We start from the raw sequence: 15862 nt of genomic DNA, 5'->3' as shown, positions 1-15862 counted from the left end.
GAGTCGCACTAAACGAATGATTAGAATGTAACTGTCGACTACAGAGGAAAGATCCAAGCGCGAGGAAAAGTCACATGGTCTCCCGCGATTATTTCGATTGTGACACTGATGGGTCATGCACTGTTGTGGACACATTTCTTGAGGAGATGTCATCGAAACGAACACTTGCTCAGTTTACCGCTGGGCAGGTACGTAATCACCAGTAGAACGTTCCTGTCGGCTATCTGGTTCATTTCACAAAAGGTAGGACTTCACGAAAAGGCAGGACTGCGGTGTCGTTTTCGTTCCTATGTATACTGTCCTTTTCTTTTTCATGCAGTCTCACCTTTTGTGTAATCATCAGCTAGAAGCTACTAAATTTCTCTCTGTAATAATCTTGTATGCTGCTGTGCTTTTCGCATATTTTTTCCCTTGGGGAGTGACTTACAGTAGACACTGCTCTGGAACAGACTAGAAATACTGGAAGAAAGGCAACCTGAAAAGGGAGATCTCTGCCCGTAGGAGCTGAACGAATTCGCACCGCGATGCAGGCCTGCAAAGTGGAGCTGGGCTCTATAAACTTGAAAAGTGGTCTGCACTACCCAGCCATTCGTGGCAGGTCCAGATGAAGGTATACCACGACGGTGCCACTGAACACGTATGCTTCCACGAGCCCTCACCAAAGAGAATCGTTTATGGTCAACAAGCTCGCGGTGAAAGCTCGTCAGAAGGTGCAGAAGGATCTCGTACCATTTAAGGACGGTAAGAAAGCACGACATCACCATGCTGGGTTTCTGGCGGCTAGAAGTGGCCTGTTCACACCTGCGACTGCATGCGTGGGCAACAGGAGGAACGCTGCAGGCCGCGTCTAGCCGCCAGAAAGGACGCTACGGGGTTTGGGGTCGCTCGCTGACCTTTGTCGAGCTCTTCGCGCGTGGTGATGAGCTGCTCATCCAGGAAGCGCGCGTCCAGGTCCTGCATGATCTCCCAGAGCACCGAGCTGATGGAGCGCAGCGACTGGGCCGCCACGAAGGACCACTTGGTGCCGCGGAACTCGAGCACCAGTCGGTCGTGCGAGCGGCCCCCGCCGGCGCGCCACTGCTGCAGCTCGCTCGTGTGCTGCGACTTGGCCAGCACCAGCGTCTTGCTGTCCAGCAGAACCACGTGCTCGATGCCGATGCCCAGGACGCGGTGCGCCTGCGACGACGACACCAGCCGCTCAGCTCGCCGCGCGTGAAAGGCGATAATTAGACGCGGATGAAGGGCTCCTCGGCGCGTCATTAGCGGAGCCGCCAAGGCCAACGGTACGCGCCTCGGAACGGCCTGCACGTGACCTCCGGCATCTCGACGCGCGGTCATGCGCGCTCCCCGAAGGGTGCGTCCCGCGGGAGAGGCGGAAAACACCGCGGGATGAGGAGGCGCCCGTACGTATACCGAGAAAAAATCTGCTCGCGTGCAGCGCAGCGCGCCCAACTGAACAGCAGAGCACTTACAGTAACGCTGCTGCTAAGACACGGCTCAGTTACAGTCCTGAGCGTTGGCCAGCTCTCCTTGGACAGCGTCAATGGGCGAGGCCCATTTGTGTCACCTCACCGACCACAGAAAGATGGGCCGCCACGAATGAGGCGCGCTATAAGGCGCTTTCCGAAATCCCTGTGGTCTAGCTCGCGACGGGGTGGGGGCCTCAGCTTCGGCGTCACTGCACAGTTCTAGTGATGCAGAGACATAGCACGAGGGCCGCTATCTCTGGCGATATTGCTGATACGCTGCGCTACTCCCTGCAATCAGCGAATAAAAGCTGGCGAGAGCATTTATTGAGGAACATACGCAAACTAAAACCCGCTTCCTTCAGGTTATGCTGTAGACTCCTTTGGGGCGGTTTAGCAAATTGGAGTTTCAAAACAATACACTTCTGCACAATTAACATCTGTAGTCTCAAAAGTTACAGGCAGCCCCCAGGGACATGGAGTGCTGATATGAAAAGATTACACCTTTCACCACTCCGATGAGCAGGTTCATTGTTTGAATTACTGAGGATCGTGGATCCGTACGGAGCCGCATTGGTATGTTTCTGTGCGTTTTTATAATCTGCCGGCCATCCTGGTCTGTTGCACGGTCCATGTCGCCAGTACGTTTCGAAACCGCCTTAGCCGGTGTCAAGCCTGTGGTGAGATCACTGCGGTGCTGCTTATGTTAGTCACTCGTGAAAATCTGCGGCTAAGCTCTGAATAAATATTAACGTTGAAGGGCGACGCAGGAAAAAAGCCCAATTGTGGCTTCGCTGGGACTGTGCATACTTGGACATGGAAGGTGCGGCACACAGGTCAAATTTTATGATAGCAACATAAGCAAATACGAAACACGTTACCAACAAAATAAGCATTATGTATCCATCACATTTAATGACCAGTGTAGGCATATGCGATGCCACTTTCTACGCCATCCAAAATTTCAAACATCCGCACAATAACGCTGCACCAAGGTGCTACCAAAAATACCCATATTACAATGCAGGGCCAACTAGACGAAGACTGTAATAAACAATAGAGAACAACGCGGTAGCAAAACTGTATCATATAACAAATGCAATTAAAATGCATTCGTTACGGCCCGCGCACAGTTAATAGGCTTCAGCGGGCACTCGGGCCACGGAGGCGCGAAGCGATCGCGATTCGTCGGCGCCATTGGCTGTCGGTGCAGCGTGGCTTTGGAGGCGGTGCACTCACCCGCTTCTTTGTCTTGCCTCGGAGCAGCTCTTTCACCTGGAATACGTGGCAGCCGTAGGAAGGCAGCCGCTTGCATGTCTGGATGTAGAGTCTCTTGAGGTGGATCTCGCTCTCGTAGAGCGGTGAGTGGAACAGCTTGCGCTTCTGCTCCTGCGTGGCCGACGAGAGAGATACCGCGCGCGAGAGCTTTTGCGGCCGTGCCTGTTTCATCATGTTTATACTATACACCACTTGCGAACTCTCCGCAAGCATCGCGATTCAGATCACAGCACCCCAACTGGCGCGAAATTTGGAAGCTATACAGACCGCTGAATCGGCTTTGCCGATGAAAACTGTCGCTGCTCACAAGGGTGGATCTAAAGGAAAGGAGAACCGGGGAGAGTGGGCAACCGCCCTAGCGGCAAAATTTTCTGTTTAAGAACTACGCCAGCCCTCTTTTCCCACCACGAATAAAGTAAAAAAAAAAATGCATTGTGAATGTGGACCCCACCTTCCCCTTTGTCCTCATCTCTTCCCCAGCCTCCCGCTCCAACACCTGTCCATAGCCACTGCTCAGGACAGTTCAAACATTGCAGCATGTCTGTGGCTGCTGTAGGACCGGAGTTTCACTTCAAAACGTCCCGCAAGCGCATAGTGTAAAACCAAGAGAAGAAAAGAACAAAAATAAAATGAAGAAAATAACAACACAAAAGAAGATAAAAGGGAAAATTAAAATTCGGCATGTGGTGGCGAGCCGAGTGCTGTTTTGTGCGCATGCGCGCAAGGATTGAACGAAGCCGTGCGCTTGTGTCGAAGAGAAAAAATACAGAGCGTCAGTTGTAGTGTACAGGCAGCACGTTACGATGTTTGTGGCAGCTCTTTGATGGTAGCGACAACACGAGCTACCTCCTTTAGGCGCCTGCGTGAATGGCAGCGAAAGTCCCCGACGCTTGCGAAAGTGAGTTCCAAGAACGCGTTCGTGACGACACCAAGGAGAACTAAATATGGAAAGAGTACAGTGCACTGCTGGTGAGTTTGGTCTCCTTCGGAGTCAGGGCATGTCGTGAGACTTCTGCGACGGGGGGAAAGTGGCCACAAAAAGGTCGCGGTAACGTAGCCGTCAAACAAGCAAACGCTCATCTCCCTTTACGGGTACGGGAAAATGCGAGGTGAAAATAAAAATAAAAAAGGCAAAACGTTCCTCAAACCCGTTTTTATTTCTTTGGCTTTCGCGGGATAAGAACACTTTTTCGGTCGGCGGATAATGACGCTGGAATCCCTGCCTCGCGTGCCTGGACCCAATAGAGCTGGCGACATTTTCGGCAGGGTGACTGTCGCGCCTCCCGCTTTCTTCGGATCAGGCAGCTGTATCGCTAATGGAGGCTTCGCAGTGGGCGAGATTCCAGGGAAGACAGAATAACCTAACTGGGGCTGCTAGCGATGCCCAATGACAAAGAGGACAGTCTTCACTCATGCCACTGGTCAGGGATTGCGCTATGTTTACAAAAACGCGAGGAAATCTGCTGGGAGACGCGTTCGCGGAGGAATTCAAAACAGAGGAGAAATGCGACTCCTGACCTGCATACATCGACATTTTATGCTAGATACAAAAGCAAAGGTGAGATGCTGTATAGTTTTCCGAGTAATAATTTGCCTGCTCAAAAGGTCACGCAGTCAAAGCAATTTCAGTGGGTATTTTTTATTTATTTTGAAGCGAAGGGTTGAAAATAGAAAACTTGGGTTCTTTGTTAAGCTCCGCGCTGCAGTGAAGGCTATAACATTTCATATTTCACTGCATATTCAAAATAGACCCAATTCACAGTACCTGAAATATGCCTTTAATACAAAGGTTGAGTGGGAGGCTTCTGGCGTCAGTTTTGACTGAGCACTGCCAGTTACTTGCGACTGCCGCGGATTTAAATTGCCGCATTATATAGTCGTGGGTCGTGACCGACATGTTAATACGTACGCTATTAAATACCCGCCCCACTGGAATTTCATCTGGATCCGAATTCAGCATTGGTTGCGATTTACTTTCCTAACGGCATAACTTTCCTGTCTGGAAAACTGCGCGAGTGGTACTGAGACAAAAACACGGTTCCGATGCAGCAAGGAGACAAATAAAAAAAATGCACTGCGATCACTAATCAGTGTCTGTACGTGGGTATATACGGGCGGCTCTGTGCACTTTTTGTTAAAGGTGCACTGAAGAGGAATTTGAACTCACAATTTTGCCGCTAGAACTCAATCTATACGTTCCGAGCGTTCTTGGAAACTTCAAATTATTGATCTGCGCGGCCGATTTCCCTAATTTAAATCGGATTAACTTCGGGCTCCTGCTTTTTTTTTTTAAATTTCCCGCAAACGGTGGGAGGAGTCGACAAACCTTTCAGCCAGTCCCGTGGCGGCTTGCCGTTCTGCCATTGGCGGAGTGATACGTAGTGATCGGCGAAAGCAGAGAGTCCACGCGCATTTTTATTTCTTTGGGCCTAATTTGCAGCTGTGTAGTCTCTGAGTATACCCATTCATTCACGGAAACCTAAAAGAAACAAAATAAAAGCGAAAGCAAAGTCGCCACGCGACTGCCTGAAAGGCACTCCATGCGTTGGTCGACTCCTCCCACCGTATGCGGGGAATTAAAAAAAAAAGAGGCGGGAGCCGGACGTTATTCCAAATAAATCAGGGAAATCGGCCGCACAGGGCAATAAATCGAAGTTTCTAAGCATGCTCGGAAAGTGTAGGTCGAGTTCCCGCGGCAAAAAGACGAGTTAAGATTCCTCTTCAGTGCACCTTTAAGAGCAAACAACAGACGCTTTGTGGAGGGTTTTGCGCTGCTTCTGGCGTTACGAACCTCCAGGTGCTTCAAGGACAGTTCCGAGCATGCAGCAGCAGCCACTTGGGAAGTGGTATGAGCACCTTTGACAAGCGTTTGCCCCTTCAGTGCATCAGAGTATAGAAAACGTGTTGCCGTCAACGTTATTGTATCGTTCTGTCTTTACGACGCACTCATAGGGGCCCTTCTCCTCCTCTCACCAGACTGTTTTGTCTCCTTAACGCTGTCAAGCTGCAGCGCTTTGATGCCGTGACAACAGAGGCGACGGACGCTTGTGGAAAGTACCGCAGGATACCGTTACCTAGGTGGCACGGCCGCCGTAATGACACTCAGATGTTTACTTTCTACTTCAAGGTAAGACGCAGAGGGGAGCTGTGCGCGGTTTAGTGGCCATTCGTACCATTTCAGGAAGAATAAGTCACCACAAACTCTGCACGTGCGCACGTGCGTATTAGACACGACACAAGTCCTCCTGCCGCCTGTTCCGCTGCGACAGAAAAGCGGTTCACGGTCATAATCTGTAGCTAGGGACAGGTCGGTGTGGAGAACCCGAAAAGTTTGCACACGTGTTTGGTTCAGGGCCCTGAACCAAATATCGTCTAGAAACAGAATACTTCTGCGCCACTCTTTGTGTTCTGCAGTTATTCAAATCAAATCAGTTTATTTTGCCACCTAGAAATTTCCACATGGATGGGAGCTGCAAGAAAAAGCTGTCCATTGACAGTTGGACTGGCCCGCAGCACCCAGTTTGGCACAGCGGCAGCATCCGTTACCATCACACAGACACGTAAACAGAAAGATAACTCATGTACAGTACAACATTACAGTACAATAAGGTCAGTCATCATTGGAAACTTCAAGCGAGAAGAATCATATTTAAATAACATTGCAAAGAGAGCAAAAGAGGAAATAAATAAGAAAGAAACGCAGACACACACGCTCACCGAAAAAACATTCGTGTCACAAATAAAATAAAAAAAACAGCAAGTATTCATGGATATGTTACAGCACTCATGGAGTGCACCGGTAACAATGCTCAAAATATTAGTTATACTGCAATGTGTACGTAGACAGCACGAAGCTCCTTATACGTGCATGAAAATAAATCAAAGCCATTCAATTAATACTCGTTTAGTAAAGACGGAAGTAGATAACAGATTCCTTCTTTAAACAAATTTAGGTGAGGAGTGGGCACGAGCCAGGTCTCCTTATGTCTTGTTTTATAAGCGCAGTCTCTTGTTTGCATATTGGCGATCCTATGCAAGTTGCCGATATTGTATCTTGTTTCTCTTTTAACTCTCAAGCTTAACCGATATTTATAAAGGTTGAAGATTTTAATTATTCTTGAAGTACGGAAAAGGTTCGCACTGGGCGCTGCATAAGGGGCATCGTATATTTGACGTATGTATTTCTTTTACAGTAGGTAAATCGTCTGCAGGGCAGAACGTGGTGCCGTTCCCCAGACTAAATATCAGTAGTTAAGATGAGAGCAAAACAGTGCGTTGTATAATAACAGTTTCACCTGTACACGGAGTAGGGATAGCATGCGACCTGTAATTCCCGGTAAACTGAGCTAGCTTTTGTGATACATGACTGACATGACCATCCCAGGGCATATTGAATGAAAACACCACCCGAAGGCATTTAAAATGTTCGACAATATCAAATGTACGGTTATTGAACAGAATATTTAGGTTTGGAGGCTGCGCTTCACTATCGCTTCACTATCGCTTCACTATCGCTTCACTATCGCTTCACTGTCCCGAACACATGCAGGTCCTGCGTGCAGATCATGCATGCAGGACTACAGTTCCTTTCTTTTCGAAAACTTTAAGGCGGCCATCGATCAATTTTTTTGGCGCTGGAAGAGAAAGTGGACGTCCCTACGACTTTTATTACATGTCACTGGATATCCGTCATTTAATACGTCTGAGCTGGAGCCTTTCGGCAGCTGCGCGACGATAACTGCTGACGGGGTAGCGAAGCTAGCAGAGCCAAAAGACGAATGCTGTGCGAAGCACCCCTCCGCGATCAAGGCAGTCTTGACGCCTAACACCGCGACGCCATAGCGATACTGGATCATAATGGCTCAGCAGCTGTGGTTCTCTGCTACTAAGCACCAAAACATACCTAACAATTCTCGGACAAAAGCATTTTTGAACGGGAAACAGTTTATGAACGCATTTTTTTCATACATTGCTAGATTTCACTATAAAAATCAATATGGCTGCAGACCTTCCGTCGGCAGGCTTGCATTTTGTTTTGCTATTATTAACGTCCTGCTGTCGTGAAAAGAGTTTCTTATTGGTTTTCTATGGCAAACCCAAGTGGTAGATGCGAGCGATGGAAACACTGTAAAAGAAAGATTTTGCTACACAGCGGAAGAGTGGACCCTTCCTTCAATATTTCCGCAACAGTATCATACACTATTCCAATATTCGAAATTTTTGAATATTGGAAAAGTGTTGGACATGCACTTGTACTCTCGACCGCCTCGATCCTCGCCCATTAAGAGAGGATAAGATCCTGGGGCCGTGGACACAACAATCGACTGCCTCGAGGCCTACAAGGCGCTGTTTTGCTTCTGACAGCTACTGGTTTACGAGACCAATTGTGACTGTGCCCCTCGCCCTTTATTTTTTTCCCTTCTCAATCTCGTCATCCCTATTTCTTCTCCAATGCAGGTTAGCCAACCAGAACACCCCTTTGGTTAACATCCTTGCCTTCCCTCTTCCTCCTTAAAGCACGCGGTTCCTTGGTGTGGATTCCCTGCTGTGGATTCTGCATTCCGATGCGGGCAAGACGCAGAAAGTGTCCGAGTGTTCTGGGGCTTCGGGTTGAAACTCATATACGGTAAAAATTATTGCGGGGCCCACCTTGACAGTGTTTCTCACGGCCTAAGGCGTAGGTTTGAGACATAATTACCGGATGCGGCAGACAGCTCGAAGAGGCATACCTTAATGGTCTTGCCGATGTTCTTGGCGGTGTGGTAGCAGGGAGGCAGGCACTCCTTGAGGCTGACCGCGTTGTGTAGCCCGGTGGGCGATCGGTTGCCGTTGGAGCCGATCCACTGGCGCAGGATGAGCGAGCGCCGCTTGGGCACCGCGCGCAGGAAGCTGCCCGACGAGCGGCTCGTGGGTGTGGCCGGCTCGCCGGCCCCATCCGAGGACTCGGCGGGGCTGTCGTCAGCCTCCGCCGACGACATCCTGCTGCTGCACTCGCCGGGGCCCGGCGGCTCGGGGATCAGGCCTTCCTGCAGGGCCACACGCAGAGAAGAGGAGCATGAGGCCCCATTCGAACAGTCACCGCTGATCACGGATCACATTCTGGCTGGCATGCATATACTTCAACTAAGGCGTCGTTCCCACTTTGAATAAGGGTAAGGCGCTAAATCTTAACGAACTAGATTGGGGGGAGCAGTTGGTCAGACATACTTTTCGAAGGACGAAAATAGCGCTAAAATGACACGAAGAAGAGACGAGTTCAAGACAAGCCCTACATGTCCGGCCTTCGTTTCTTCAGTGTGTCGTTTTAGCGTTCTTTTAATCTGGCTGTGGCACCGGCACGACTGGGGATGGACCACAAAGATGCGCTTTGTCGGTGCATTTGTTATCGAAAATTATCCAATCTATAATATTGTTTCGCCAGTTTCTTTGTTCAAAGACTTCTAATAACTGGCAGTAGCAGCATAGCGAACAGGCATGCTCCAGCCTGAATGACACACGTACTCTTTTAGCTGTAGTCTTTTTCCTGGCCGGTATCAGTATATTTATGGTACAGTGAGCACCAAACATCTCAGATAGTAGACGATGATGGTGATGCTTTTAGGAACATCATTATCATTGTCAGCCTAATTACGTTAATTGCAAGAAAAAGGCCTCCCCATACCCCTTCAATTAACCCTGTCCTCTGCCAGCTGCGGCCACCGTAACCCCGCAAACTTCCTAATCACATTCGCCACCTGACTTTCTGCCGCCTTCTGCTGCGCTTGCCCTCTCTTGGAGTCTACTCTGTTACCCTTAATGACGGTATTGAAACATTACAGCTGCGGCGGAAAATTCAAAGACTGAAACTACTTTTCTTACTAAAAAACCATAAACTGTCTATGAATGCAGACCCCTTCCTCAAACCTAACACTACGCGCCAAACACGAAATCATCATACACAATCATTAACCCCTTACAGTGCTAGGATTAACGCCTTTAAATACTCATTTTTTCCACGCACCATTGAGGAGTGGAACAGGTGTCCGCCAGATCTCTTAACCAGAGCTGATTCTTTTGACTCTATGTTTTCTTCACTGCATTTAATTTGAGAGCCATTTATTTCTACGTTTACTTTTTGTATTTTGCATCTGAGCCTTGTATTTATTGCTGTATTTTGTGTTACAACTTGTATTTAACATTTTTCAATTTTGCTAAACCTGTTCTTTTTTTCATATATTATGTATTCGCCCCTCCTGCTTGGGCCTACTGTAGGCCTGCAGTATGTTCTAAATAAAATAAATAAATCGTTTATCTGGCCTTCGCATTTGCCCTTCCCATGCCCATGTCTTCTTGATTTTTTATTTATGGGGTTTAACATCCCAAAGTGATCGGGCTATGAGAGACACCGTAGTGAACGGCTTGGAATAACTTCGACCACCTGGGGTTCTTTAACGTGCACTGATATCGACACTATATGTGCCTGCAGCATTTCGCCTCCATCGAAATGCGACCGCTGTGGCCGGGGTCGAACCCGCGTCTTTCGGGTCAGCAGCCGAGCGCCATAGCCACTGAGCCACCGCGGCGGCTCTTGTTGGTTTCGACTATACTCGGATCCAACTTAAAAACGAAGTGGCAAATGCCTGTGAAAGGAGGACCTCCAGCCATTGGCGTCGACCTATTTTTGTGAAGTCACGGTTAATACGTTGTTAATCCCTCGACACACTGGCGTTACGGATGATTAACATACCTTGACTTGGGATTAACAACAGATTAACAGCGACGTCATGGCATTAGGTCCACGCCATTGGCTGAAGGTCTTCCTTTGAGGGCATATTAATGATATTCCGTCTAATATTAACCCACCTGTAAAAATTAAACTATTCGCCGATGATTGTTTAATTTACACGCATGTAGCCTGCACGGAAGATCAGATCAAACTAAATAAATGCCTACAATCATTAAACTCGTGGTGCCAAAGATGGGGCATGGTAATTAACTACAATAAATCTACATACACTCACGTAACTAAAAAACAGAACGTTATCAGATTTGAATATAATATTGGAGAAAATACCTTGGTCGAGGTGCAGAGTTTCCGGTACTTAGGGGTGACAGTGACGCATAATCTAGACTGGCGTATTCATATTGAGAATATCTATTCAAAAGCGTACCATAAGCTTTGCTTTCTTAGGAGAAAACTTCCAAACGCAACTAGAGAAATTAAGTTAGTCGCCTACAAAACGTTTATACGACCAGTTCTGGAATATGCGAATGCTGTGTGGAGCCCTCACCACAAATGCTTAAAAAAGAAGGTAGAAAGAGTACAGCGGATTTCAGCACGTTTTATATGTTCAAAGTATCGCCGTACTGACTCGGTTACAAAGATGATGCAGCAGTGTGAATTGGAAACGCTGGAAATTAGAAGAATAAAACATAGACTCAAACTTTTTTTCCAGATAATGCAAGGGACATTAAAAATAAATAAAGAACATTATGTGAAAGCGCCTCTAAAACGTGGTTCCCGGAAAAACCACAGCAGGGTACTACAGCCTATTAACACACGTACGGATGTGTACCGGTATTCTTTCTTCCCTGATGTAATTGAAATGTGGAACAAATTGCCAAGTGATGTTGTGGAGAGTATGAACGTGCAACAATATGAGCTAGGTGTTGATATATTTTTGAGAAATGGTGTACAAATTTTGAACTCTGACTCATGATTGCTCATTTATGTATTTGTTTTTGTTCCCTCCCTGTAACGACCCTCATTTGAGGGTTAACAGTATGACCAAATAAATAAAAAAAATAAATTTGCCGCTTCGCTCTTGAGCTGTGTCCGGCTATACGATGTGATTAACTCTAGTTTGTTCCCTGACCCATTCTGCTCTCTACCCGTCTCTTAACGTTACACCTATCCTTTTCCTTTCCATTGCTCGCTGCGTTGTTCTTAATTTAAGTTGAACCCTCTTCGTTACCTTCCACTTTTCTAATCCATGGGTGAGTACTGGTAAGACACAACTGTTATATACTTTCTTCGTGAGAGATACTGGTAAACTGCTATAAATAAACTGAGTGTGCCTGCCAAATGCTCCCTACCCCATCCTTATTCTTCTACTTATTTCACTCTCGTAGTCCGGAGATGAGTTGAGTTGAGAGGCTGTAAGCTACAGGTGGGGTTAGCCTTGCGGCTTCTGCTGGCAAATCTCCACCGTAGCGACGCCTACAATAACTAAATATCACAATCCGGCACCGAACTCACAAACACAAATAATAGTCACTCATGCTGTCACCATGTGGAGACTAGGCCCATGTCCAGTAAGTACTTTAAAAGAAGACGTGAAGCCTCCTTTCTACAGAATTGGTTCCCGCGCGGGAAAACAATGTCCTGAAGGGAGCTGTGAGGGAGTCCTGCCCTCTTGAGGGAACCGAACAACACGCACCTTTCCGCGTTGTAAAGAGTACCGAACATTAAGTAATGTCCTATATCACCGCACACACCCCACGTTGAACATGATGGGGACGACGCCAGGCCCGCGTTATACATCCACGCAGGTGTACGAGCAGAGCCCGTGCGTATGCGGTACAGTAAAGTTGCTTGGAATCTTTGAAGACCCTTGGTCAGACATGGCTTTTTGGGTGAGCTCCACAAACAAGTGAAGTGTCTCAGCACTGTCTCTCTGAAGATTCTCTTGTCATCTTCGGGAACTTTTCTCGAAGGGTTACCAGACAGCGCCCTATGGGCGAGGCTGTCCGCGCTCTCGTTGCCTATGATACCTATATTTGAGGACACCCATTGGAAGCGTAAGGAGAAGCCTCTGCTGCTCAGATTATGCAACAAACGTAGAGAGCTAAGACACAAAGCATTAGTAGGGAACCCACGCTCTAGCCTTTGAAGGGCAGATTTTGAATCCGAAAGGATAACAACAGGTTGAGCCGTATAAAACCCTACCTTCTTCTGAGCCGCCTGAATGGCAACTCTTTCGGCCGTTGTGGAGGACACGACTTCAGTAAAGCGAACAGACCAGGTACACTTCAAAGATTGAATGTGAAAGGCAGCAGAACTAGCTCCTCTGGCCTTGTCCACAGAGCCATCAGTAAAAATTCGAAGATGACGAGCATATTCGGACTCAATGTGTTCCAATACGAGCGAGCGTGTTCCGGATGCGCAGTCGCTACCTGCTTTAAGTAGATGTATTCCCTTACCACTTTCAAAGCTTCGCTGCCTATCGTAGACTGCTGTCACCTTCTGAGACTGTTGAACATTAATTTTAATTTCTGAGTATTAATTTTTCGACCCAGCGTTCTGCTTTCCCTGCCTAGTTCGTCAATCAGGCCTTTCAATTCGTTTCCTGAGTTACTTAGCAGGACTGGCAGCTTCCCCATGACAGCTTCGCTTAGGGACCTCCCACTGTACCGATTTACCAAAACACTTATTTCTGTAACACATTTCTCTCAATAAAAAAACGTAAACTATGTCATCAGCGAACGCAGATTACTGAGGTATTCTCCATTAACGCTTATCCCCAACTATTCCCAATAAACTTCTCTGAATATCTCCTGTAAACATGCGGTGAATAGCACCGGAAAGATTGTGCCTCCCGCGCTGACACATTTCCTTATGGGGATTTTATTACTTTTACACTTGTACTTTTACATATGTCTCTTCTACACCCTGGCGACGCAAAGCCTGCGTGACTGCATAGGTTTGGAATGAGTCAAATGCTTTCTCGTAGGCTATGAAGGCTATACAGGGTGTTTCACCTAAGACTTCATACAATTTTCCAAAATAGGCTTCCTGAGTTAGAAAAGCCCTTGTTTCGGCATAGCACTGCTAGCGGTGTAGTACATCAGAATACCGCTGAGACGTGCTAACTAGCAGGCTAGACAACTAGTATTCAATAGTTAACTATTAACTATTGCCGTTAGGCTCCTTAATTATTGAGAGGCGTGTGACCCACCATAATTAATATCAATATCAGTTTTTAGAATTTCGAAAACAGTTACGCTCAGCGCTGTGGCCCAACAAATTTTGGCTACATCGCGAAAAAATACATGCGCTTATGAAATGCTTCCAGTCAAAGCAACCTCTCCAGAGCACGTAACTCCTCGAAATAGCCAAAATTTGGTGGGCCACAAAGCCGACGGCAACCGCGTTTTCTAAATTCTAAAAACTGATATGGATATTAATTACGGCGGGCTACGCGCCCCTAAATAATTAAGGACCCTAACCGTAATAGTTAAAAGTTAACTACTTATTATTAGCTAAATAGCCTGATAGTTAGCACGTCTTAGCCTTATTCTGATGTGCTACACTGCTGACTATGCTATGCCGAAGAAAGCGCTCTTCTAACTCAGAAAAGCCTATTTCTTTTAATTGTGTAAAATATTAGGTGAACAACCCTATATAGATGTTGGTTATATTCTGCGCAGTTCCCTATCACCTGATTGATAGTGTGATTATGGTTCATTGTCGAATAGCCTTTACGAAAGCCATCATGGTTCTTTGGTTAACACTGTTCTAATTATATTAGCGATTACCTTAGAAAATATCTTGCAAACAACGGATAGTAAGCTGATCGTTCTGTAATTTTTCAAGTCCTTGACGTCCCCGTTCTCATGGATAAAGGTGATGTCAGCGTTTTTCCAAGATTCTTGTACGCGCGAGGTCACGAGGCACTGCGTATACAAGGTGGCAGGTTTTTCTAGCACAATGTCTTCACTGTGCTTCAACAAATCTGCAGATACTTGACCCACACCAGCCACTTTCATCCTTTGCATTGCTTGTAAGGCTGTCTTTACTTCCTCTTTCTTTACAGACGGGATGCCGAATTCTAGCACATGGCTGGCTCCATTACCATCCTGATTACTTCGGCTACCGTAGAGATCTGTAGGATTCTTAAGCTATTTTAATTACCTTATTCATATCGGTAATGACACTGTCCACCTTGTTTCCAAGGGCGTACATCTGATTTTTTCCAATGACTAATTTACTCTTTACCGCTTTTAGGCTCCCTCCCCTCTTTAAAACCTGCTCGATCCTCTCCATATTACATTTCCTTATGTCGTTTACCTAATGCTTATTGATAAGCTTTAACTGTTCTGCCGGCTGTGTTATAGGCGTGGGTTAGAAGTTTTCATGATTTGGCGTTTCTTGATCAGGTCTTTCGTCTCCTGAGAGAGCTTGCCAGCATCTTGCCTAGCTAGCCTACCTCCTACTTCTATTGCGTACTCCGCAGTGATAATTGTGAGATTATCCTTTATTTCCCGAATACTATAAGGTCATGATCCTTCATTAAAGCGGAATATCTGTTCTCCAGCGAGACCCTGAATTCATCTACTAGTTTCCTACGTTCCCTGTTCGAATCTAGGCTAATTCGATGCCTCAGGATTACATGGTCACACCATCTCGCCTTGTCGAGCCCCTCCACATCCTGCGCTACGCCAGCATTCGCGCACAATAGGAAGTATGCTTCAATTTTAGTGACGCAGTACTGGTACTTCGAAGTAGTGCACTGCACGGCCTCGGGCCGGGCCGGGACATGATCTGTTTTGCCGGGCCTGGGCCGGGCCCGGGCCTGAAGTTGCGGGCCCGGACCGGGCTCGGGCTTAAACCTGCGAACCCGAGCCGGGCTTCGGTCCGTATAGAAACGGCTGGTGTCCGACTATTCATTCACTATTGCAGAATGAAGTACACAATTGCGGCGTTGGAGCAGCGGCACAGGTGAGCTATGGGTTATAGTACGCGCTGAGAAATGAACTAAGCTTTATTGATTGACTTATTTATTTCCTTGTTTCCGCACCGCGGTGGCTTAGTGGATAAGGTGTTGATTACTGAGCCGGGGAACCAGGATTTGCTCCTAGCCTCGGCGGCCGCATTTCTATTTCGGAGGCAAGCATGACAGCCATGTACTTTGTATTATCATTGCTATTTGAAGAAACCTATGTGGTCGAAATGATCCGGAGCTCTCTGCTTCGCTGTCTCTCACAGCCTGACTCCCCTTGGGCCCTTAAGCCCCAAAAACATCGCTTTCATTTGATAGCTATATTTTTCTCGTGTGAGAAAATTCACAAACTAAAGCGCGTTTGGTTTTCTTTTTGATCAGCTGACCGGAACGTCTCGTAAATGAAATAGTCACAAA

General features: G+C 47.1%; 1 protein-coding gene across 1 annotated transcript in view; it reads right to left on the bottom strand.

The window, feature by feature from the left end:
• The window catches only part of LOC149349731 (uncharacterized), a 555241-nt gene that overhangs the window by 66545 nt on the left and 472834 nt on the right, over window positions 1-15862 (bottom strand). Inside the window, exons 18-20 of the mRNA XM_089578770.1 lie at window positions 8474-8770; window positions 2706-2855; window positions 894-1176 (exon numbers count right to left, since the gene is read on the bottom strand). Of these exons, the coding sequence (XP_089434896.1) occupies window positions 894-1176; window positions 2706-2855; window positions 8474-8770 (730 nt within the window). The remainder of the gene's footprint in view (window positions 1-893; window positions 1177-2705; window positions 2856-8473; window positions 8771-15862) is intronic.

This window comes from Amblyomma mixtum, chromosome 3 (assembly GCF_055824585.1).
Source record: "Amblyomma mixtum isolate Tamu chromosome 3, ASM5582458v1, whole genome shotgun sequence".
NCBI lineage: Eukaryota > Metazoa > Arthropoda > Arachnida > Ixodida > Ixodidae > Amblyomma > Amblyomma mixtum.
Note: the sequence above shows the minus strand (reverse complement) of the source record. Positions and strands in the feature narration are given on the sequence as shown.